This window comes from Bos grunniens, chromosome 9 (assembly GCF_055505025.1).
Source record: "Bos grunniens cultivar Pamir isolate PY7600 chromosome 9, Bosgru_T2T1.0, whole genome shotgun sequence".
NCBI lineage: Eukaryota > Metazoa > Chordata > Mammalia > Artiodactyla > Bovidae > Bos > Bos grunniens.
In genome coordinates this window covers 61992823-62016082 of record NC_141173.1, presented here as the reverse complement: position 1 = coordinate 62016082, position 23260 = coordinate 61992823, and the positions used below count along the sequence as shown (strand labels likewise).

Sequence of the window (23260 nt, the reverse complement as noted above, 5' to 3'; positions counted from 1 at the left end):
CTGGCCAGAGCAGTCACCAGCTTGGAGGTGGTAGTTGATAGTGGTCGGTCTTAGTGAGGTCCCTCAGGAAGAGCAAGAAGGAGCGCACGTGGGGGCCAAGAGTGGTCCTAGAGCAGCAGTTCTCAAACTTTTGAATCTCAGAACCTGTTTACACTTCAAAAAATTGTTGAGGACTCTAAGGAACTCTCTTTACATGGGCTATATCAATATTTCTTCTATTAAAATTAAAACAAAAATTTTAATATTTATTAGTTTATTGAAAATGAACAAAATATTACGTTAGCATAAATATTTTTAAAACAATGATATTTTCTTTTTTTAATTGAAGCATAATTGATTTACAATATCATGTTAGTATCAGGTATACAGGACAAGTGATTTATTTATATATTAATATATATATTCTTTTTCAGATTCTTTTCTCTTATAAATTACTACAAAATATTGACTATGTTTCCTTGTCCTATTCAATAGGTCCTTGTTGGTTATCTATTTTGTATATAGTAATGTGTATAAAGCATAGCTGTATTTTCCAAAACAAAAGTTACCAAGAGGAGTGACATTTACTTTTTTCCAAGTCTCTTGTGTCTGGTTTGATAAAGGCAGCTGAATTCTTATATCTGCTCCTCTGTTCAGTCAGTTCTTGGGGACTCTGGTGGTTTCTGACCTCATTCTGAAAACTGCTGTCCTAAAGAGACACTTGTGGGACACTCTTGGTGGTTCAGTGGTTAAGACTCAACTTCCAGTGCATGGCGCATGGGTTCAGTCCCAGGACAGAGAACTAAGATCCTGCATGCCTCGGGGCATGGGCAAAATAATGATAATAGTGATAGTAAAGTAGCTATTTAAACTTAATAATAGACAGTTCCTGCAGCAATAATGACCCTCTCTGTCACAAAGCTCCTTGTTGGTGGTGGTCAGTCGCTAAGTCGTGTACGACTCTTTGTGACCCTGTGGACTGTAGCTCACCAGACAGATCTGTCCATGGGATTCTCCTGGCAAGAATACTGGAGTGGGTTGCCATTTCCTTCTCCAGGGGATCCTCCCAGACCTGAGATCGAATCTGCGTCTCCTGTATGGACAGGCGGATTCTTTACCACTGAGCCACCTGGGAAGCCCCACAGAGTTCCAGCCCTCCAGAAACTCCAGATCCTGCTAGAAGAACAGAACTCCCATTTCTCACCTTCGCTGCCTCCCATTTCTCCACTTAACGATTGCCCAGTTCTTTAATCATATATGACAGCTGGCAGTCTGGAACAGGAAAGATAGATAAAACATACGTTTCTGAGGGAAGGTGCTGAGGGAAGAGGGGAGTGGACTAGCCATCCTAGGAAGTGGGTGAGGGAAAGAAAACACACTACCCATCTTAGCGAGACGAGGTTAGGAAGTGCAAGCACATTTATGAACAAAGATGACTCAGTGCCTGGGCTGAAAGAAGGAAACAAACAATAAAGCCCAACCTGCTGGGTGTGTGTGGAAAGAACTGGTTCTCAGAGGGGGAGGAGTTGGTGTTATAAATTAACAATAACGTAATTACATTTTTACAGCCTGGTTCCTTTTTATTGGGGGAACTGATGGAAAGATAGCTGACAACCAAGTTGAGCTCTGAGACCAGTGAATTCTCAGCACATTGGCGTGGCCTTGCTACCACGGGTGGGAAGGCTTTAGGTAACGACGGTTTATAAACCATCCGCCTTGGGCCAGCACCACCACCTACACCTTCACTGTGTATCTTGCTTGTCTGCTTTACAGAGGGCAGGCACAGGCAGCAGCTGCCAGTGGTCCTAGCCAGCTCCCTGGGACCACCTGCCGCATGTGGTCCAGCTCTGCTTGGAAGGCTGTCTCCTTATGTGTGTATGCACATGCGCACGTGTGTGAGTGGTTGTGTGAGGATGCAACTAGAGGCAAGAGCCACACCCACATGGAAATAGAAGATGTTTGTGTCTAAGAACTTCTTAACCTATTAGCTCAGTGAATAAGTATAAGCAAGGATTGGGTTTTTTGTTTTTTAATATAACAACTTTTCTGAGATAAATTTGAATGCCATAAAATTTACAGTTTTAAAGTTTACAATTCAGTGAATTTTAGAATATTTACAGAATTATACAACCATCATCAATATCTAATTTTAAAACATTTTTATAAAAATAAAAACTGTTTCTTTTCCAAAAAGAAACCCCATACTCATTAGCAGTCACTCCCCATTCCTCATCCCCTCCAGCTCTTGTCAGCTACTAACCTTACTTCTGTTTTCTATACATTTTCTTTTACTGGACATTTCATATAAATGGAATCAAATCATACAGTTCTTGTGTCTGGCTTCCTTCACTGAACATGTTTTCAAGGTTCATCCATGCTACAGCATGTACCAGTATTTCTTTCCTTTTTATGGCCAAATAATACTCTATGGTTTGAATATACCACATCTTAGTGATCTGTTTATTATTCAACAGATACCCATTAATTGGCAAGCATTTGGGTTGTTGTGACTATTATAAATAAGGCTACTATGCATATTTATGCCACAGCTACTGAGCCACGAGACCCTAGAGAGCCTGTGCGCCGCAGTGAAAGATCCCGCTCGACACAATGAAGACCCCAAGAGCCGCAACTTAGACCGGACGCAGCCAAACATAAATAAATATTTTTTTTTTAAAGTCAATCTCATCCAAAAATATCCTCATGGAAACATCCAGAACAGTGTTTGACCACATACTGGAGAACTGTGGTCCAGCCACGTTAACACATACAATTAATCATCGCATTTGGAAATCTAAAAATAAAAAATTAAAAATAAATTAAAAGTAGTGTTGCAGTGAAACATGAAAAAGTTTTCTTTTTCTCTTTGCCTTTTGGTCCTTCTTTGATTTAACTGTTCCTGATCTACAGTCTGCATTGATAACTAAAACTACATCACAGACCTATTGCCCTCTAACTCTGCATGAACCACATTATGTATCCATTATCTTTTAATTTTATGCTAGTCACATCCTGATGCTTAACTTTACAGCACTTTCTCTACAAACCACCCATTATAGTTTGTTTTTCCCTTGTTCTACAAATCGCAGTGCAATCCACAAAAAACAATGGGCCCTACTATTGAGACCAACTGTTAGACCCAAATGACTGGGCTACCTGATGCCAGCCTATTGAGTGTTTTGAAACAATGCAAAAAGAAAGAAGAATACAGTATCCTTACATCTTTCCTCTTTATTTCCAACCCCTGACTGCAAGCAAGCCCCACCTATAGGATCCCCTTGATTCCCCATGGAGGGGAGACACAATTCTTGAGGAATGAGCCTACTTTTCTCCTCTGCTGGCTTGAGGATTAAAGCCAACTTTAGATTTTCTCCAAACTCTGTCTCCATATTTTCTTTCCGGTGGGCAGAGGAAGCCAAGATTTTGGCAGCAACGATAGCTTCTAATTAGCCTCCTTGCCTTTCAACTTTGGATGTCTTGGCATTCTCTGACTCTGCCAAAATACACTCCCCAGCACATGACATAAATACTTTCCCACATTCTTGAGGTACCCACAACACCAGAGCTCTTCAGCAGGGCCCTGAGTGCCCCTCTCAGTATGACCTCCATCGAAATTCCCAGTTTCTCTGGATTATTTTCTTCCCCACCCATGCTTGCCCTGTGTACTATCATCTCTCTGCCTTTGCTTTAAGGTTGAAGTCCTGTTCAGTTCAAATCAGTCACTCAGTCGTGTCTGATTCTTTGCAACCCCATGGACTGCACCACACCAGGCTTCCCTGTTCATCAACAACTCCCGGAGCTTGCTCAAACTAATGTCCATCGAGTCGGTGATGCCATCCAACCATCTCACTCTCTGTCCCTTCTACTCCTGCCTTCAATCTTTCCCAGCATCTGGGTCTTTTCCAATGAGTCAGTTCTTAGCATCAGGTAGCCAAAGTATTGGAGCTTCAGCTTTAGCATCAGTCCATCCAATGAATACTCAGGGTTGATATCCTTTAGGATTGACCAGTCTGATCTCCTTGCAGTCCAAGGGATTCTCAGGAGTCTTCTCCAACACCACAGTTCAAAAGCATCAATTCTTCGGCACTCAGCTTTCTTTATAGTACAACTCTCTTATCCATAGATGATTACTGGGAAAACCATAGCTTTGACTAGACAGATCTTTGCCGGCAAAGTAATGTCTCTGCTTTTTAATATGCTCTCTAGGTTAGTCATAGCTTTTCTTCCAAGGAATAAGCGTCTTTTAATTTCATGGCTGCAGGCACATCTGCAGTGATTTTGGAGCCCAAGAAAATAAAGTCCATCATGGTTTCCATTTTTTCCCCATCTATTTGCCATGAAGTGATGGGGACCAGATGCCATGATCTTCACTTTTTGAATGTTGAGTTTTAAGCTAGCTTTTTCACTCTCCTCTTTCACTTTCATTAAGAGGCTTTTTAGTTCCTCTTCACTTTTCTGCCATAAGGGTGTGTCATCTGCATATCTGAAGTTATTGATATTTCTCCTGGCAATCTTGATTCTAGCTTATGCTTCATCCAGCCTGGCATTTCACATGATGTACTCTGCATATAATAAGCAGGGTGACAATATACAGCCTTGACATACTCCTTTCCTAATTTGGAACCAGTCTGTTGTTCCATGTCCAGTTCTAACTGTTGCTTCTTGACCTGCATACAAATTTCTCAGGAGGCAGGTAAGGTGGTCTGGTATTCCCATCTCTTGAAGAAATTTTCACAGTTTGTTGTGATCTAGACAGTCAAAGGCTTTGGCGTAATAAATAAAGCAGAAGTAGATGTTTTTCTGGGATTCTGTTGCTTTTTCTATGATCCAACGGATGTTGGCAATTTGATCTCTGGTTCCTCTGCCTTTTCTAAATCTAGCTTGAACATCTGGAACCCCATGAACAGTATGAAAAGGCAAAAAGATATGACACAGAAAGATGAAGTCCTGTAGGTCTACTTTAAAAAAAAATCATGCTCTTTCTTTAAAAAGAAAAATAAGTGTGGTGTCATAAATCAAACTCCCTCTACCCACCCTTGCTTCCTGTCCACGCCTTCTCCTTTCTGGCAAACTTCTAATCTTCTTATGGTTCTTTTAGTGTCAACCTTCATATTTTAAAGTAAAACGCCAATAATGATATATTTGGGGGGCTTTTCTGGTGGCTCAGTTGCAAAAAATCTGCCTGCCAATGCAGGACACTCGAGTTTGATCCCTGGGTCAGGGAGATCCCCTAGAGAAGGAAATGGCAATCCTTTCCAGTATTTTTGCCGAGGAAATCTCATGGACAGAGGAACCTGGCAGGCTACAGTTCATGGGGTCACAAAAGAGTTGGACATAACTTAGTGACTAAACAACAACAATAATATATTTATTTTTTGGCTGAATATAAACTGATGACTTTCTACTATGATGAGGTTTTCACTCTGTTATCACCTAGATCCCATCAATACACATATACTTACACTTATGCGTTAAAAAAGAAAAAGAAAAAAACCCTGAATATTCATTGGAAGGAATGATGCTGAAGCTGAAGCTCCAATACTTTGGCCACCTGCTGAAAAGAGTCAACTCATTGGAAAAGATCCTGATGCTGGGAAAAATTGAAGGCAAATGGAGAAGAGGGTGGCAGAGCATGAGATAGATAACATCACGGACTGAATGGACATGAATTTGAGCAAACTCTGGGAGATAGTGAAGGACAGGGAAGCCTAGTGTGTGAAGAGTCGGACATGACCTGTCGAATGAACAACAAATACATGTGTACATATACTCTCCTTCCCCATCTTAATATGGTTAAATCTTAAGTTTGAATTCTATTAATATTTATCATGTTATAAAACAAAAGTAGATTGAGTAAATCTAAAGTTCTAATTGGCTTTATTATTATTTTTAAAAGATTTTTTGATGATGCTAATTTTTAAAGTCTCGATTGAATTTGTTATAGTGTTGCTTCTGTTTTACGTTTTGGTGTTTTGGCCTGGAGGCATGTGGAATCTTAGCTCCCCAACCAGGGATGGAATCTGCAACCCCTGCATTGGAAGGGAGTTTCAGCTGGACTGCCAGCGAAGTCCCTGACTGGCTTTATTAAATGACTCCTGAGGTGCTCCAGAGGAGTTTGTGTAAAATGGAAGGTTTCTATAGCAGAAAGAGGGTGGGACAAGAAAATTACAAGAGTGGATTATTTCAAGAACATCACCCTCCCTGAGAGGAAGGCGGGGACAGGGTGGGGGTGGTGGAGATCTTAGGCGGATTACCTCACTAGTCCTACGAGGAAATTTCACACTCAATGGTTTTTAAACCTTCTGGGAGAGGTTAAAACTGCATTAGGTTAGGTATTAAGTCTTGGTGTGATTTACCACAGTGACTTCAGGGCTTGTTGTTTCTTTTTAACAGGTATTTATATGTAACCAGTTTTACTATGAATATAGTCTCTTGCTTGGGCTTTTTCTCTTAATCATTGCCTTGCTCCTCCCTTGACTTTATTTTCCTTGTTTCATTTTCCATTTGTTGTTGCTATTCGGGCACTAAGTCATGTCCGACTCTTTCTGGGACCCCATGGACTGTAGCCCACCAGGCTCCTCTGTCTATGGAATTCTCCAGGCAAGAATACTGGAGTGCATTGCCATTTGCTTCTCCAGGGGATCTTCCCAACCTGGGGATCGAACCTGAGTCTACTGCACTGGCGGCGGATTCTTTACCACTGACCCACCAGGGAAGCCCATTTACCTAGCGTTTATTAGTCCCCAAGCTCTCTGCCAAAAGTGTACCTCTCTTCTCAATTCCTTCAAACATACTGAGGACTCTATCAATTGCACCTTTTTCTTAGAACTCCTCCCCTCCCCCCAGCGCCATCCACCTTCCTGCTGCAGGCTGAGTGTCTTGCCTTCCAGGCCACAGTATTTGCCCTGAGCTCACCTCTCACCCTGATCCTGAAAATTCCTTCTACTCCTCTCTGGTGTGGGCTCTCATGTTTCCTAGTTTCCATGACTTCCTCTTTGTTGGGTTATTCTCTTCAATGAGCACCTCTTCTAGTAGCTTCCTGAAGAAAAAAATGCATGGGAGAAATTTCACAAGTCGTTCTGTATTTGAAGATCTTTTATTGTGCCTTTATGCTTGAATAATAGTTTGGGAGGTATCTTAGTTCAGGCTGCGGTAACAAAGTACTGTAGACAAGGACTTCCCTGTAGCTCAAATGGTAAAAAATCTGCCTGCAATGCAGGAGGCCTGGGTTCGATCCCTGGGTTAGGAAGATCCTCTGGAGAAAGGAATGGCAATCCGCTCCAGTATTCTTGTCTGGAGAATCCCACGGACAGAGGAGCCTGGTAAGCTACAGTCCATGGGGTTGCAAAAAGCTGGACAGGACTGACTAACAGGTGGTTATAAATAACGGAAGTTTCTTTCTAACAGTTCTGGAGGCAGGAAGTTTCATATTAGGGTGCCGGCCTCCATGGGTTCTAGGGAAAGCCCTCTTCTGAGTTATGAAAGTGAAGTGGCTCAGTCGTGTCCGACTCTTTGCGACCTCATGGACTGTAGCATCCGTCCATGGCTCCTCCATCCATGGGATTTTCAAGGCAAAAGTACTGTAGTGGGTTGCCATTTCGTATCCTTACCTGGTAGAGAGCAGAGAGAAGGAAGCAAACTGTTACAAGGGCACTAATCCCATTCATGAGAGCTCCAAGTACATGACTGTATCACCCCCCACCCCCAAAAGCCCCACCTCTTAATATCATCAGGCAGGGAAAAACAGGTCCTATACAAAATATTGAGATCAGAATAGTATCTGAAATATCACCTTGAAGCCAGAAGACAATGGAATGATGACTTCCATCCCTGGTCCTGGCAGATTCCGCATGCCAAGGAGCAGCCACAACTACCAAAGCCCACGCTCTAGAATCCATGCTCTGCAACAAGAGGTGCCACCATGATGAGAAGCCTGCACAAAGCAACTGAATATCTCAACTAGAGAAAGCCCATGCACAATAACAAAGACCCAGCACAACCAAAAATAATTTTTAAAATTTCTTCTAAGTTTTCTATGTCCTGCAAGTTCCTTTTATTCCCGCTTGTTTGTTTCTCTGGTGATCCTTGCCTGACTGCTTGCACTTTCGGATCAGGTCAGGTCAGTCGCTCAGTCGTGTCCGACTCTTTGCGACCCCATGAATCGCAGCACGCCAGGCCTCCCTGTCCATCACCAACTCCCGGAGTTCACTCAGATTCATGTCCATCGAGTCAGTGATGCCATCCAGTCATCTCATCCTCTGTCGTCCCCTTCTCCTCCTGCCCCCAATCCCTCCCAGCATCAGAGTCTTTTCCAATGAGTCAACTCTTCACATAGGGTATAGCAAAAGAAGCGGACGGTAAACTCAGTGTACATGGCATGAATTACTGGCTAGTGAACATCTTTATGAGATGATCTGGCTGGGATATCTCTTAAAGAATCTTTGCTGTCAGTATTTAAGCTAATCACATATGCACTTGTATACATGCAGAATAACTGTAATATGCTTAACTTACTAATTTTGCCGAAAGATCACTCTCATCTCTCTCCTGAAATTCAAAAGGCTGATGACATCATTTTAGATTATAGCAATGAGTCATACTTGGCTGCAAGTCATAATCAATATCTCAGAGAAAACTTGGTAAAATATCAATATCACAGCTTCATTCTGAGTTTCTCTGTGCTTTTCTTTGGCTCTGCAATTCAAACATTGCTTTGGTCTTCCTCTCTGTGTTCATCAATGTAAAAAGAAAAAAAAAAAGATATAACTCAGGGATGGTCAGTTTCATTTTCTTATACAAATCTTAAATTTCCAAGGATGGAATAAGGACACAGTAAAGATAACTCAGGCAATTCTGGTTTGGTTGCTTTGGACAAATCTTAAATCTTTTTGGATATGGTAAGGACATGGAAAATCTTCTTTCTTAGGAAAAATTAATAGAAAAATAATTGGCCAAACTTCATTTTTCTTTTCTGTGCTCTAGGGTTACAAACTACAAAAAAAAAAAACAAAAACTCTACACGATCCAACTTAGACCTGAAAATCAAGAGCATTTCTTTAAAACAAAGATTCATTTTGGAACCTTTTACCATCACATAGTTGAAAGAGGCTTTGAGTCTGAAATTCTATTTTATTATCTCACCCTAAGGGAATCAAGATTGCTGGGAGAAATATCAATAACCTCAGATATGCAGATGACACCACCCTTATGGCAGAAAGTGAAGAAGAACTAAAGAGCCTCTTGATGAAAGTTAAAGAGGAGAGTGAAAAAGTTGGCTTAAAGCTCAACATTCAGAAAACTAAGATCATGGCATCCGGTCCCATCACTTCATGGCAAATAGATGGGGAAACAGTGGAAACAGTGTCAGACTTTATTTTTCTGGGCTCCAAAATCACTGCAGATGGTGATTGCAGCCATAAAATTAAAAGACGCTTACTCCTTGGAAGGAAAGTTATGACCAACCTAGACAGCATATTCAAAAGCAGAGACATTACTTTGCCAACAAGGTCTGTCTAGTCAAGGCTATGGTTTTTCCAGTGGTCATGTATGGATGTGAGAGTTGGACTATAAAGAAAGCTGAGCACCAAAGAATTGATGCTTTTGAACTGTGGTGTTGGAGAAGACTCTTGAGAGTCCCTTGGCCTGCAAGGAGATCCAACCAGTCCATCCTAAAGGAGATCAGTCCTGGGTGTTCATTGGTAGGACTGATTTTGAAGCTGAAACTCCAATACTTTGGCCACCTGATGCGAAGAACTCACTCATTGGAAAAGACCCTGATACTAGGAAAGATTGAGGGCAGGAGGAGAAGGGGACGACAGAGGATGAGATGGTTGGATGGCATCACCAACTCAATGGACATGAGTTTGGGTGGACTCTGGGAGTTGGTGATGGACAGAGAGGCCTGGCGTGCTGTGGTTCATGGGGTCACAAAGAGTCGGACACGACTGAGTGGCTGAACTAACTGAACTGATCTCACCCTAAGTTCAAATACAGTAAAAATTGAGGCATTGCACTATTTCATAGAAATGAGATATGCAATTTTTTTCATGGAATTTTAGCTGACTAGGATAAGATTGAATTGACTGTTCGGGGACCTGAAAAATAAAGGCAATTTGACAGGGTGTATTTCTATTCATTTTCCTTAATTTATTTTAAGTTTTCTGGAAGTAGCTTAAGTATTTTCTGGAAATGTCAAATGAAATAAGCAAAGATCACCAGCTTGATTTAAAAAGTGGATTTTCATGTTTTTACGAACAAAAGTAAGAACACTTTTTCTATAAGGGGTTCATAGGCAAATTAAAAAAAAAAACCACCTTAATTATTTTGGGTTCTTTTGTTTATGAGAAATAAAACAAAAATTTTATTTCATTTGGCTTTAAAAGGAAGAACATAAAAAATAAAACCTTACTAAACCCAAACGATCATATTTTCTCCTCAAATTGCTCCTCTGGATTTTCACAGTCCTGTCAAGCTACTATTTCTCTCCAAATCAACCAGATTAGAAAGTCAGGGAGCATCCTGTCCACTCTCCCTTCTCCTTACCTCTCCTCTTCCTCATCCTCTCCACCATGTCTGGTCTCCGCACTCAGTCACCAGGTCTCAGGCTTTTATTTCCATGTCTACCTTTCCATTTCCTTTGAACTATCTTAGTCCAAGTCCTCAGGTGCCTCACAGGTAAGTTATTGCCATTTGCCTCACTGCCTCCAATCTGTTTTTAGAGGAACATCAAGCTTTTTTGCCTAAAGAGTCAGGGAAGTAAAGGAGTGAAATGCTCAGGATGAGAACAAGCAGGCTTTTATTTTTTTAATTGAAGGATAATCGCTTTACAGAACTTCGTTGGTTTCTGCCAAACATCAACATGAATCAGACATAGGAGTACGTATGTCCCCTCCCTCTTGAGCCTTCCTCTCATCTCCCTCCCTAACCCACCCCTCTAGGTTGTTATAGAGCCCCTGTTTTTTTTTTTTTTTTTTTGCTAAATTTATTTGTTTTAATTGGAGGATAATTACTTTACAATATTGTGACGGCTTCTGCCATACATTGACATGAATCAGCCATGGGTGCACACGTGTCCCCCGATCCTGAACTCCCCCCAACCTCCCTCCACACCTTATCCCTCTGGGCTGTCCCAGAGCATTGGCTTTGAGTGCCCTGCTTCATGCATCTAACTTGTACTGGTCATCTACTTTACATATGGTAATATACTTGTTTCAATGCTATTCTCTCAAATCCTCCCACCCTCGCCTTCTCTCACATAGTCCAAAAGTCTGTTCTTTACATCTGTGTCTCTTTTGCTGCCTTGCATATAGGATTGTTGTTAATGTCTTTCTAAATTCCATATATGTGCATTAATATACTGTAATGGTGTTTCTCTTTCTGACTTACTTCACTCTGTATAATGGGCTCCAGTTTAATCTGCCTCATTAGAATGGAGTCAAACTCATTCCTTTTTATAGCTGAGTAATATTCCATTGTGTATATGTACCACACTTTCTTATCTGCCAATGGACATCTAAGTTGCTTCCATGTCCTAGCTATCGTAAACAATGCTGCAATAAACATTGGGGTACATGTGTCTCTTTCAATTCTGGTTTCCTTCGGTGTGTATGCCCAGCAGTGGGATTGCTGGGTCATATGGCAGTTCTATTTGCAATTTTTTAAGGAATCTCCACACTGTTCTCCATAGTGGCTGTATCGATTTGTATTCCCATCAACAGTGTAAGAGGGTTCCCTTTTCTCCACATCCTCTCTAGCATTTATTGTTCATAGACTTTTTGATGGTGGCCATTCTGACCAGCATGAGATGATACCACATTATGGTTGTGATTTGCATTTCTCTAATAATGATTGATGTTGAGCATCTTTTCATGTGTTTATTAGCCATATGTATGTCTTCTTTGAAGAAATGTCTGTTTAGTTCTTTGGCCCACTTTTTGATTGGGTAGTTTGTTTTTCTGGTATTGAGCTGCATGAGCTGCTTGTATAATTTGGAGATTAATTCTTAGTCAGTTGTTTCATTGCTATTATTTTCTCCCAGTATCAAAGTCAGGCAGCCTTTTTAAAGGGCAGCCTCTATTCGGCTCTAGCCAATTGTCGCTTCAGCAAGCATGATGGGACAATGTTGCTAGAAATCCAACTTTCTCAGAAAAATCAGAGATTTCCAGAGTTTCCATAAGTTCTTTCACTTCCCTTGAATTTCTGGAAATTATACATCCAAACAGAGGGATGTGTAGTGCCTGGAAAATAGGTTATGCAATATACTGGGTTGGCCGAGCCTATCAATGCTTGTCATGCCCATAGTTCCTAAACTGGTCCTAAATGGTTCCTTAGAAAGTGCCTCGCCATCCTGGCTCATCATTCTTGGCAGGAGTGGCCCAGAGGAGATCTGATCTAGTAAGAAAGTTCTGTTGAACCAGGATGATGGTGATGAATCATCCAATCGTCCAGTAAGAACCAATCCAAACTGGACCAATCAGCTTCCCTCTGGAATTTGAACTTCAGATAAATGGTGTGTTAACTGGCAGTGATAGTAGAGGAAGAAATATACAAAAGCACAGAGTAGTTAAATCATGGAGATGACAGAACATTAGACCAAGCAAACATCTTCTGTTTAGGAGTCACAAAATAAACCCAGTTATCTAGGGTTGCACTGGATGCTGAAGAAATTTTGAGTTTCTTCATTCCAGATCTTTTAGGCACTATACCGTAATTCCTCTTCTTCCCATGAGTTCTGGGTATAAAGGTTTCCTAGGATCCTATGAGGCCTGATATGTGGTCAGTCAGGAAGATCCCCTGGAGAAGGAAATGGCAACTCACTCCAGTACTCTTGCCTGGAAAATTCCATGGATGGAGGAGCCTGGTGGGCTACAGTCCATGGGGCCTCAGAGTTGGACCACGACTGAGTGACTTCACACTTTCTTATCTCTCTTATGACTGTGTTCATATCATTACAACAGATTATTCATTACTTTAGGTAATCTGAGTGAATTCTTGCAATGAAGAAACACAACAATGTATTCAGTGTTCTTTTTTTTTAAGAGGTAATTTTCTCAAACCTTGAAAAACTACAAAATGCTTGTCCTAACTGCTGCTTTTCTGTGATCCTCTACCTTTCTCTTCAAATTGTTTTGATGTTTAAAACTGTTCTGTAATACTCAAGAACACTGTTTACTAACAGAAAAATACATCAGTAAGTCTAATTAATGTAGAAAGTAGGAAAAACCACTAGACCATTCAGGTATGACCTAAATCAAATCCCTTATGATTATACAGTGGAAGTGAGAAATAGATTTAACGGACTAGATCTGATAGATAGAGTGCCTGATGAACTATGGACGGAGGTTCGTGACATTGTACAGGAGACAGGGATCAAGACCATCCCCAAGGAAAAGAAATGCAAACAAGCAAAATGGCTGTCTGGGGAGGCCTTACAAATAGCTGTGAAAAGAAGAGAAGCGAAAAGCAAAGGAGAAAAGGAAAAATATAAGCATCTGAATGCAGAGTTCCAAAGAATAGCAAGGAGAGATAAGAACGCCTTCCTCAGAGATCAATGCAAAGAAATATAGGAAAACAACAGAATGGGAAAGACTAGAGATCTCTTCAAGAAAATTAGAGATACCAAGGGAACATTTCATGCAAAGATGGGCTTGATAAAGGACCGAAATGGTATGGACCTAACAGAAGCAGAAGATATTAAGAAGAGGTGGCAGGAATACATAGAAGAACTGTACAAAAAAGATCTTCACAACCAAGATAATCACGATGGTGTGATCACTCACCTAGAGCCAGACACCCTGGAATATGAAGTCAAGTGGGCCTTAGAAAGCATCACTATGAACAAAGCTAGTGGAGGTGATGGAATTCCAGTTGAGCTCTTTCAAATCCTGGAAGATGATGCTGTGAAAGTGTTGCACTCAATATGCCAGCAAATTTGGAAAACTCAGCAGTGGCCACAGGACTGGAAAAGGTCAGTTTTCATTCCAATCCCAAAGAAAGGCAATGCCAAAGAATGCTCAAACTACCACACAATTGCACTCATCTCACATGCTAGTAAAGTAATGCTCAAAATTCTCCAAGCCAGGCTTTAGCAATACGTGAACTGTGGACTTCCAGATGTTCAAGCTGGTTTTAGAAAAGGCACAGGAACCAGAGATCAAATTGCCAACATCTGCTGGATCATCAAAAAAGCAAGAGAGTTCCAGAAAAACATCTATTTCTGCTTTATTGACTATGCCAAAGCCTTTGACTGTGTGGATCACAAAAAACTGTGGAAAATTCTTCAAGAGATGGGAATACCAGACCACCTGACCTGCCTCTTGAGAAACCTATATGCAGATCAGGAAGCAACAGTTAGAACTGGACATGGAACAACAGACTGGTTCCAAATAGGAAAAGGAGTAGGTCAAGGCTATATATTGTCACCCCGCTTATTTAACTTATATGCAGAGTACATCATGAGAAACACTGGGCTGGAAGAAGCACAAGCTGGAATCAAGATTGCCGGGAGAAATATCAATAACCTCAGATATGCAGATGACACCCCCCTTATGGCAGAAAGTGAAGAGGAACTAAAAAGCCTCTTGATGAAAGTGAAAGTGGAGAGTGAAAAAGTTGGCTTAAAGCTCAACATTCAGAAAACAAAGATCATGACATCACTTCATGGGAAATAGATGGGGAAACAGTGGAAACAGTGTCAGACTTTATTTTTTGGGGCTCCAAAATCACTGCAAATGGTGACTGCAGCCATGAAATTAAAAGACGCTTACTCCTTGGAAGGAAAGTTATGACCAACCTAGATAGCATATTCAAAAGCAGAGACATTACTTTGCCAACAAAGGTCCATCTAGTCAAGGCTATGGTTTTTCCAGTGGTCATGTATGGATGCGAGAGTTGGACTATGAAGAGGGCTGAACGCCGAAGGGTTTATGCTTTTGAACTGTGGTATTGGAGAAGACTCTTGAGAGTCCCTTGGACTGCAAGGAGATCCAACCAGTCCATTCTGAAGGAGATCAGCCCTGGGATTTCTTTGGAAGGAATGATGCTAAAGCTGAAACTCCAGTACTTTGGCCACCTCATGCGAAGAGTTGACTCATTGGAAAAGACTCTGATGCTGGGAGGGATTGGGGGCAGGAGGAGAAGGGGACGACGTAGGATGAGATGGCTGGATGGCACCACTGACTTGAGGGACGTGAGTCTGAGTGAACTCCGGGAGTTGGTGATGGACAGGGAGGCCTGGCGTGCTGCGATTCATGGGGTCGCAAAGAGTCGGACAAAACTGAGCGACTGAATTGAACTGAACTGAATTAATGTGCGAGTCTAAAAGTCTAAAAAATGTGCCAATATTCTAGAGTGCACAGGAAGGCTTGGGTGCTGCAGTCCATTGTGTCGAAAAGAGTCAGACAAGACAGAACAACAACACACCTCAGGACATGTGGCCCTGAGGCAAGTTACTTTATCTTTCAGTTCAGTTGCTCAGTCTTGTTCGACTCTTTTCAGCCCCATGAACTGCAGCATGCCAGGCTTCCCTGTTCATCAACAACTCCTGGAGCTTGCTCACACTCGTGTCCATCGAGTCCTTGATGCCCTCCAACTATCTCATCCTCTGTCGTCATCTCCTTTTCCTCCTGCCTTCAATCTTTCCCAGCATCAGGGTCTCTTTCAATGAGTCAGCATCTTTGCATCAGGTGGCCAAACTACTGGAGCTTCAGCTTCAGCATCAGTCCTTGCAATGAATATTCAGGACTGATTTCCTTTAGTATTGACTGGTTTGATCTCCTTGCAGTTCAAGGCACTCTCAAGAGTCTTCTCCAAAACCACAGTTCAAAAGCATCAACTCTTCAGCACTCACTTCATCTTTAGAGACTTTATGTATCACTTACATCTACATTACAAGTAGAATATCTTCTTTAAAGGAGTGAAGAAATAAATGATAATAGATGAAAAAGTGCTTTGAAAAAGTAGAAACTCTTACAAAAACAAAAGAACAATTAGCTCATTCTACAATCTTTGCCGGCTCTTTTCCACCAGCTCTTGCTAGGCTATATTTTTTACTTGGATCTTAAACCCAACTTCAGTTTAGAGACCTGAGAACTTCAATTAAAGGCTCTCTAAGATCTTTGACAACAAAATCTTTTACAGGGATTCCCAGATGGCTCAGTGGTATAGAATCCGCCTGCCAATGCAAGAGACATGGGTTCCACCCGTGGATGGAAAAGATCCCTTGGAGAAGGAAGTGGCAACCCACTCCAGTATTCTTGCCTAGAAAATCCCATGGACAGAGAAGCCTGATAGGCTACAGTCCATGAGGTCGCTAAAAGAGTTGGACACAATTTAGTGACTAAACAACAACAAGATCTTTTACAGGACTGGAAGTATATGATTCCTATTCATCCCATGATCATGAACACTTATTACGTAGTAAGTGTTGGAAGCACAAAAATGAGTAAAATCCAGCAAAAAAAAAAAACCCGTGAAATCCAGCAATGAAAAATGATGAAATGTAGCATTCACAAAGTTTATATAAAGTTTTTGGGAAGCATCATTCTGGCTATTGCCTCTGTTCAACTCTGCTATCAATCACAAAATACTTCTCAAGCACACAAAGCTGAAGAATACTGGTTAAAGGGTGGTAAGATACAAAGAAGTTAAAAGATTATTGCGGTATTCTAATAACCTATAATCTAGTGTTGCAAGCAGTACGATGGTGTTAAAATTTTAGTCTTGCCTGACCTGGAGTTCAAATTCTGTTAACTTGCTTATTGTATGGCATTTGACAAGTACTTTTTGTCTCTCTAAGCCTGTTTTCAGGATTCCCTGATGGCTCAGAGGGTAAAGAGTCTGCCTGCAAGGCAAGAGACCTGAGTTCGATCCCTGGGTCGGGAAGATCCCTTGGCGAAAAAAAGGGAAACGCTTTCTAGTATTCTTGCCTGGATGGAGAAGACTGGTGGGCTACAGTCCCTAGGGTCGCAAAGAGTCGGACACTGAGCGACTTCACTTTCACTTTCAAGCCTATGTTCTCTCCTGTAAACTAGCGATAAAATATAGTACCTATTCCTTAGAGTTCTTTCGAGGTTCAAACGAGATAATTTATGTAAAAAACAGGTCATGGTACAAAAGTACTAGATAAATAGCCACAATTCTTTGTGTGTGTGAGCGCAGTACGGGGAGATGACGAATTTCTATCAACACAGAGCAAGTAAAATGCAGTGTGTTGCAGCAATGTTTCACTTTCTCCCTTTGAGACACAGCTCTCCTCCTCTGCTTCCTTCTCAGTACGAAGCACTGTTTAGCGATCTAAAGTCCCACCGTATGGAAAGCGGTAACATTTCCAATGCGCAATTACGGATTATGGAGAACTTTTTATATATTAAGAAGTCAGTTTCATGGAGTCACTCTCTTAATTTTTATTCCGATTACCATGGCTAATGAGCAGCGTTTCTCACTCAGGTTAATGAAAAAACGTGAGCCACACTTCATCAAATGTAATATAAATGTGGGCTGGTTTTCCGACTGTGAAGAATGAAACTCTTACAACGTACTCTGAAATCTTAAAATAATTTTTAAAAAAACCACACAATAATAATGCTATTATGTTGGGCTTGAAATAAATACTTCCCCAAGGTCAGTGGCTGGGGAATAGGCGTCAGTGGTCTTGAAGCTTTCCGATTCTTTCCCCTGGCTCCCGCCCCTAACCCCAACGCCCAAATCAGCCTAGATCTGGCTATCTGATCAATGCCTTCAGGGCAAAGTGCAAGGATAAGTAAGGAGGAGTCAGGATGGGGGGGGTGGGGCAGGTGGGGCTGAAACGGAACTTCATTGTTCGCGGGACCGACTCTTCCCGAAAGAACCCGTTGGCAGCGCCTGCGCAGTGCGCGCTCTTTGTGCCTGGCTGCAGCAGCGGGTTGTTTGTGTGTGTCTCTTCCAGGCGGTGGAGGCGGAGCCTGATGGGCGTGACCTGCTCTGTCGCATTCTTATTGGGCTTTCTCAGGAAGGTGGGCGGGCACAGGGCGGAGCTTCGGATAACAACACTCAGAGCGGAGGCTGAGGATATTTGTTGCTGCGCCGCCACCGCCCGAGCCATGGTCCGCGATTCACTCCGGCTCTCTTAGCAGCAGCAGCCGCCACCGCCGCCGCCCTGTGATCTGTGGCCTCACTAGCTCCTTCTACTCCTGCAGAGCCACTTTTCCGCTTAGCGCTATGACCGTCGTTTCTGTCCCACAGCGGGAGCCGCTTGTTCTAGGCGGCCGCCTTGCGTCCATGGGCTTTTCCACCCGCGGTTACTTCGGCGCCCTCCCGATGGTTACCACTGCTCCGCCGCCTTTACCCCGGATCCCGGACCCCCGGGCGCTACCTCCCACTCTCTTCCTCCCTCACTTCTTAGGGGGAGACGGTCCCTGTCTGACCCCCCAGCCTCGCGCCCCGGCACCTCTTCCCAACTGCAGCCTCGCCGCGGCGGGGGGCACCCCTCGGGCGGCACCAAAGAAGCGACGAAAGAAGAAGGTGCGGACCAGCCCGTCGGGGCAGCTCCCCAGCCGCTTCCACCAGTACCAGCAGCACCGGCCGAGCCTGGAGGGCGGGCGGAGTCCCGCGACGGGCCTTGGCGGAGCGCAGCAAGTCCCGGACCAGGCCCAGGCCGCCGCTTGGGTCCCAGCTCCTACGACCGCCACCCGAACTGAGGAAGCGAGCCCTTTACTTGGCCCGCTGCCGCCTGCGGCGCCCGGCCAACCCTCGTTCAGAAGAGAGGTAAGGGCCGCGAGGGGGATGGAGGGGGAACCGTTGGCGTTCCAGCCTCTATACGGCCACAGCCGGGCCCCGAGGTTTGGGGGCCCTGCGCCGAGGGGTCGGGGAGGGGGGCGGGGGCCGGGGCGAGGGGCGGCTGTTTACTCGGGAGGGAAGTTTCCGTGACGCCGGCTCCCTTCTTGCTGGGGGGAGGGGGGAAGGCCTGCGCTGGCACCGCTGATTGGCTCCGGGGAGCCGGCCAATGAGAGAAGCCGCTGCGCCCCAGCAACAGCCCGGATTTAGAAGGCTGGCGGCGTTCCAGGGGGTTTCGGCGTTCCGGGCGCGCGGGGGGCGGGGGAGGGAAGCAGCCCGCGGGAAGCTGACGTCAGCGCGCGCTACGTGCAGAGCGCTCCGGCGCCCATGAAGGAGGCGAGCGGCCGGCGATGGAGGGCCGGGTTGCGGGCCAGCCGGCGGCTTCCCTACCGCTGGTAGCGCCAAAACCGGTCGGGACGCGCTTACGGCCTCTCGCCTCCCTATGTGGGGTTCTCAGTGGGCTGCCAGCCGCTCGCTTACGTTGGCTTTTTGTTGAGTTGTGAGGTGCCTGGTGTGGGGCGCCGGTCCAACTGGGGCGCAGCTCCTTGCCGGGCCGACCTACTTAGCTGTACTTTTAAACTTCGGAAGTTGGCAGGAGCGACGGTAGAGTTGGGTTGTCTCTTTGAAGCGATAATTTTGTTTATCAGGTGAACGGAATTTACGGTTTAACCATCCCCACTATGTATCCTGTGCCAGGCTTCCTTAATGGAACGTGGTGTTGTGCCCAGAAGGATGAAATTTTCGAAAGAAAAGTTATCAGTTGACGTTATGATGCCCAGTTGCTGTTAAAGGACTAGGATAAAACTGATTAAAACTTAGATGGTATTAAGTCGCTAAGGTAACGTTTACATCGCAATAAGACATTTTCCCTTTAATTTCAAAGATTTTCATAATAATGAAAATAAGCTACTGCCATTTGTTGAAAGAATGTTTAAGAGACTTGCAGCTTATCTAGCTGTGCCCTTGCAAAAATTAAATTTGTCCGCCATGAGTCCTAAAAATTTTGTATAGGTTCTTGTTTCAATTCCATGGGCTTCCCTGGTGGCTCAGACGGTAAAGAATCTGCCTGTAGTGCAAGAGACTCGGGTTCAGTCCTTGGGTCGGGAAGATCCCCCTGGAGAAGGGACTGGCAACTCACTCCAGTATTCTTGCCTGGGAAATCTCATGGACAGAGGAGCCTGTCCGGCTACAGGCCGTGGGGTCACAAAGAGTGGGACACGACTGAGCGTTTTACATTTCCATGGCTCTTCTGAAGCATTAGTGATAATGTAAAAACGAGTTTTTATACTTGTTTCTTAGTAAGAGTACCTTTTCTGGAACTATATTCAAACCTGGGCGCTCATTGTTGCAGTTACCACGTTTGACTTGGTTATGTTACCTTGTGCTCTGGCTTTCTATTTGTGTCCTTCACTACGGCATTACAAGGGTTGAAAGGACAGTGATCTAATAGATTATCTTGTCCTTTCCATCCTCTCAATCGCTTCCAGTAAAGTGATCACTTGAGTTAGTAAAGTGATTAGAATTAAGGCAATAAAGTTCTTGAAGCAATTGTTAAAACAGAAAGTAGGGGGCAGGCAGAAATCGCCTTTACCATTATGTATAAAAGTGGAAAGGATGATAGAGTTTTTTTAGTATTTAAATTTCTGAAATTTTATTTTCAGAAGCTGGGAGATCATTTTTAATGTATATACTTAGTAACCACTGTCAAAACATTTCCTCACTTCTCACATTTTTATTCTTAAATATTTTATAAGGTACCGGTCTTAGGAGGTGTAGATAGTGTATCTGTTAACATAGTTTTTCTTTCTAATCTGCCAAAGCATTTGAAAATTTCTCTTGGAAAACTCCTACTGTAAAAACACTGACTTTTGTTAGGAAGAGGTTGGCATACTTGTTTGGAAGAGAGCTCATTATCTTCTTCCCGGAAAGATGAACTTGGTTACCTTGGGCCTTTTACCTTACGTTTTAGAATCAGGTCATACACTGCACTGATAACAGTGATTTAACTATTTTCCTGGTAAAATTAGATGTGTGCATATTTGGACATCAGTGCTTAAGTGCAGCAAGCACATTTAATCAAGGCAGTGAATGAAAGTCCAGAACTTTTAAAAAAAATAAATATTAGATATATGGTGAGGTTCATGACTGCTTTTTTTATCATGAGACTGTATTCACTTTTATTATGTTCCTTGTCTTTGTAGGTTTTAAAATCAAAGATGGGAAAATCGGAGAAAATTGCCATTCCCCACGGCCAGCTTGTTCATGGTATACCCTTGTGTGAACAACCAAAGATAAACAGACAGAAAAACAAATATAACTTACCACTAACCAAGATCACCTCTGCAAAACGAAATGAAAATAACTTTTGGCAGGATTCTGTTTCATCTGATATAATTCAGAAGCAGGAAAAAAAGCCTTTTAAAAATACTGAGAATATTAAAAATAAGCATTTGAAGAAATCATCATTTCTAACTGAAGTGAGCCAAAAGGAGAATTATGCTGGGGCAAAGTTTAGTGATCCACCATCTCCTAGTGTTCTTCCAAAGCCTCCTAGTCACTGGATGGGAACCACCATCGAGAATTCCAACCAAAATAGGGAGTTGATGGCAGTACACTTAAAAACTCTCCTAAAAGTTCAGACTTAGATCTCAATATGTATGTAAAACATAGTTTTTCCAAAATCCCTGGACTCCTTGAAAAGAAGTGGTACAGAAACGGAAAATTGCCTTGTAACATACAAGGGCAGAAGATGAGTTTAAAAAATTACAAACAGCTTGTATTATATTTTATATTTTGTAAATACTGTATACCATGTATTATGTGTATATTGTTCATATTTGAGAGGTACATTATAGTTTTGTTATGAAAGTATGTATTTTGCCCTGCCCAAATGGTAGGTGTTTTGTATATATACAGTGGAGAAATTTTAAGTGTGCTAAGGCACATATAAGACCGATTTATTTGCACAAGGTACTGAGATTTTTTTTTCAAGAAACAGCTGTTGAATCTCAAGGTGAAGATCTCAATGTGAACAGTTTACTAATGCACTACTGAAGTTAAATCTGTGGCACAATCATTGTAAACATAGGGTTTGTCTATGTTTCTCTAAATTGATTTCTGCCTTCTAATCTGTAATTACTGGAAAACTTCTATCCCCATTTTTACCAAACTTAATTTCTGGTTTTTTGGTTTATATCCATTCAAATTTAAATTTTTAATGCCAACAAAATCGGTTGTAATCAAATTTTAAAACAATAATAATAATTTGGCCCCCCCCTTTTAAGTCTTGACTCTTTGTGTGTGATTGTTTTTCATGTTTGAATGTGTAACTAGGAGATGGATTTTAACTTTCCATTTCACTGGCTAAATGTTTATACTAATTGTATGTCCTCTTGAAATTTGCAGAGTCTAAAACACTACTACCTCTAAGGGGAGGAATTCCCCATCTTATGAATGGAAATGGTTGTGGGCAAAAGTGTAGCTGATTTAGTTTACAGCTTAGAATGTTTTTATTTCCCAACTGTTTTTGTAAAGTACCATTTGACTTACCACATTTACAATGAAGGAAAATGGCACTTGTTTGGTTTTCAAATTTTCAGTATACTGGTTTTCAAAATCAGTATATTGATACTAAATGGGATACTTGAATCAAAGCAAATATAATGTTAAAATAATAGATGGAGATTTTGGAATCTGAAGCTTGCTTGAAGTTATTGTAGCATATGTGTTTTTTACTTTAAAATTCAAACTTCTACTCAATAGTGTATAAGGTCTATTCCAATAAGAAATTCTAGAACATGATTTTCCCTTTTCATTATACAAAGCCAAGGTTATCTCATACAGTACAAAGGAAAAAGTGGTAATGAGTAACTGGTCAGTATTTAGACGTGTGAAAATGTAAAGTTGTTAAAAGGTTATATATGATTTTATAAAACAGTATAGATGAGAAAGGTGCTACCATCCTAAGGGGAGAAAATGAGGTATGTTCTCAATTTCTTGGATCCTTTGGTTCACACAAGGGAGGACCTAACTTTAGAATCCTATTGACTCAGTAAGCAGTGGCATGATGACTTCTTACTGCCACCACAAAATCTCTTAAGAATGTACAACTTGTAAACAACCCGTCCAGCCATTTTTCTTTGGCACTGATGCCTTGTTCTTATGAATTTAGAGAAAGTTACACTTAATTTACATACAGGTATATATAGCTAGATTTTTAAAAAGCATTTAGAGAAACTAAGATACAGGTGCACTTTCAACTTGTGAAGACTTTTCTTTTAGCCAAGAGGAGTGTTAATACACTGGTAAAGAAGATGGCTAAATTTTTTAAGGGGTGATATAAGGAAATTATAAATAAATTTTATAGTTTGAAAAGTGGTTGAAACAGACTACAGATATATTTAGTGAGAAGGTGTTAACAAATTTAAGTCGAATAGTTCTGGTTTTGCAGTAAAAGTTATTTAGCAGTCTT

General features: G+C 42.1%; 1 protein-coding gene across 2 annotated transcripts; it reads left to right on the top strand.

The window, feature by feature from the left end:
• Window positions 1-18030: 18030 nt before the first annotated feature.
• Window positions 18031-22072, top strand: PNRC1 (proline rich nuclear receptor coactivator 1). Of its 2 annotated transcripts, XM_086317765.1 has the most exons (3): window positions 18031-18720; window positions 19486-19627; window positions 20991-22072. In XM_086317765.1, exons 1-2 carry the CDS (start codon window positions 18175-18177, stop codon window positions 19576-19578), a joined length of 639 nt encoding a protein of 212 aa, XP_086173891.1. In that variant the 5' UTR covers window positions 18031-18174; the 3' UTR covers window positions 19579-19627; window positions 20991-22072. The 2 variants fall into 2 exon arrangements, with proteins under 2 accessions (XP_086173891.1, XP_086173890.1); XM_086317764.1 differs by lacking the exon at window positions 19486-19627.
• Window positions 22073-23260: the final 1188 nt, after the last annotated feature.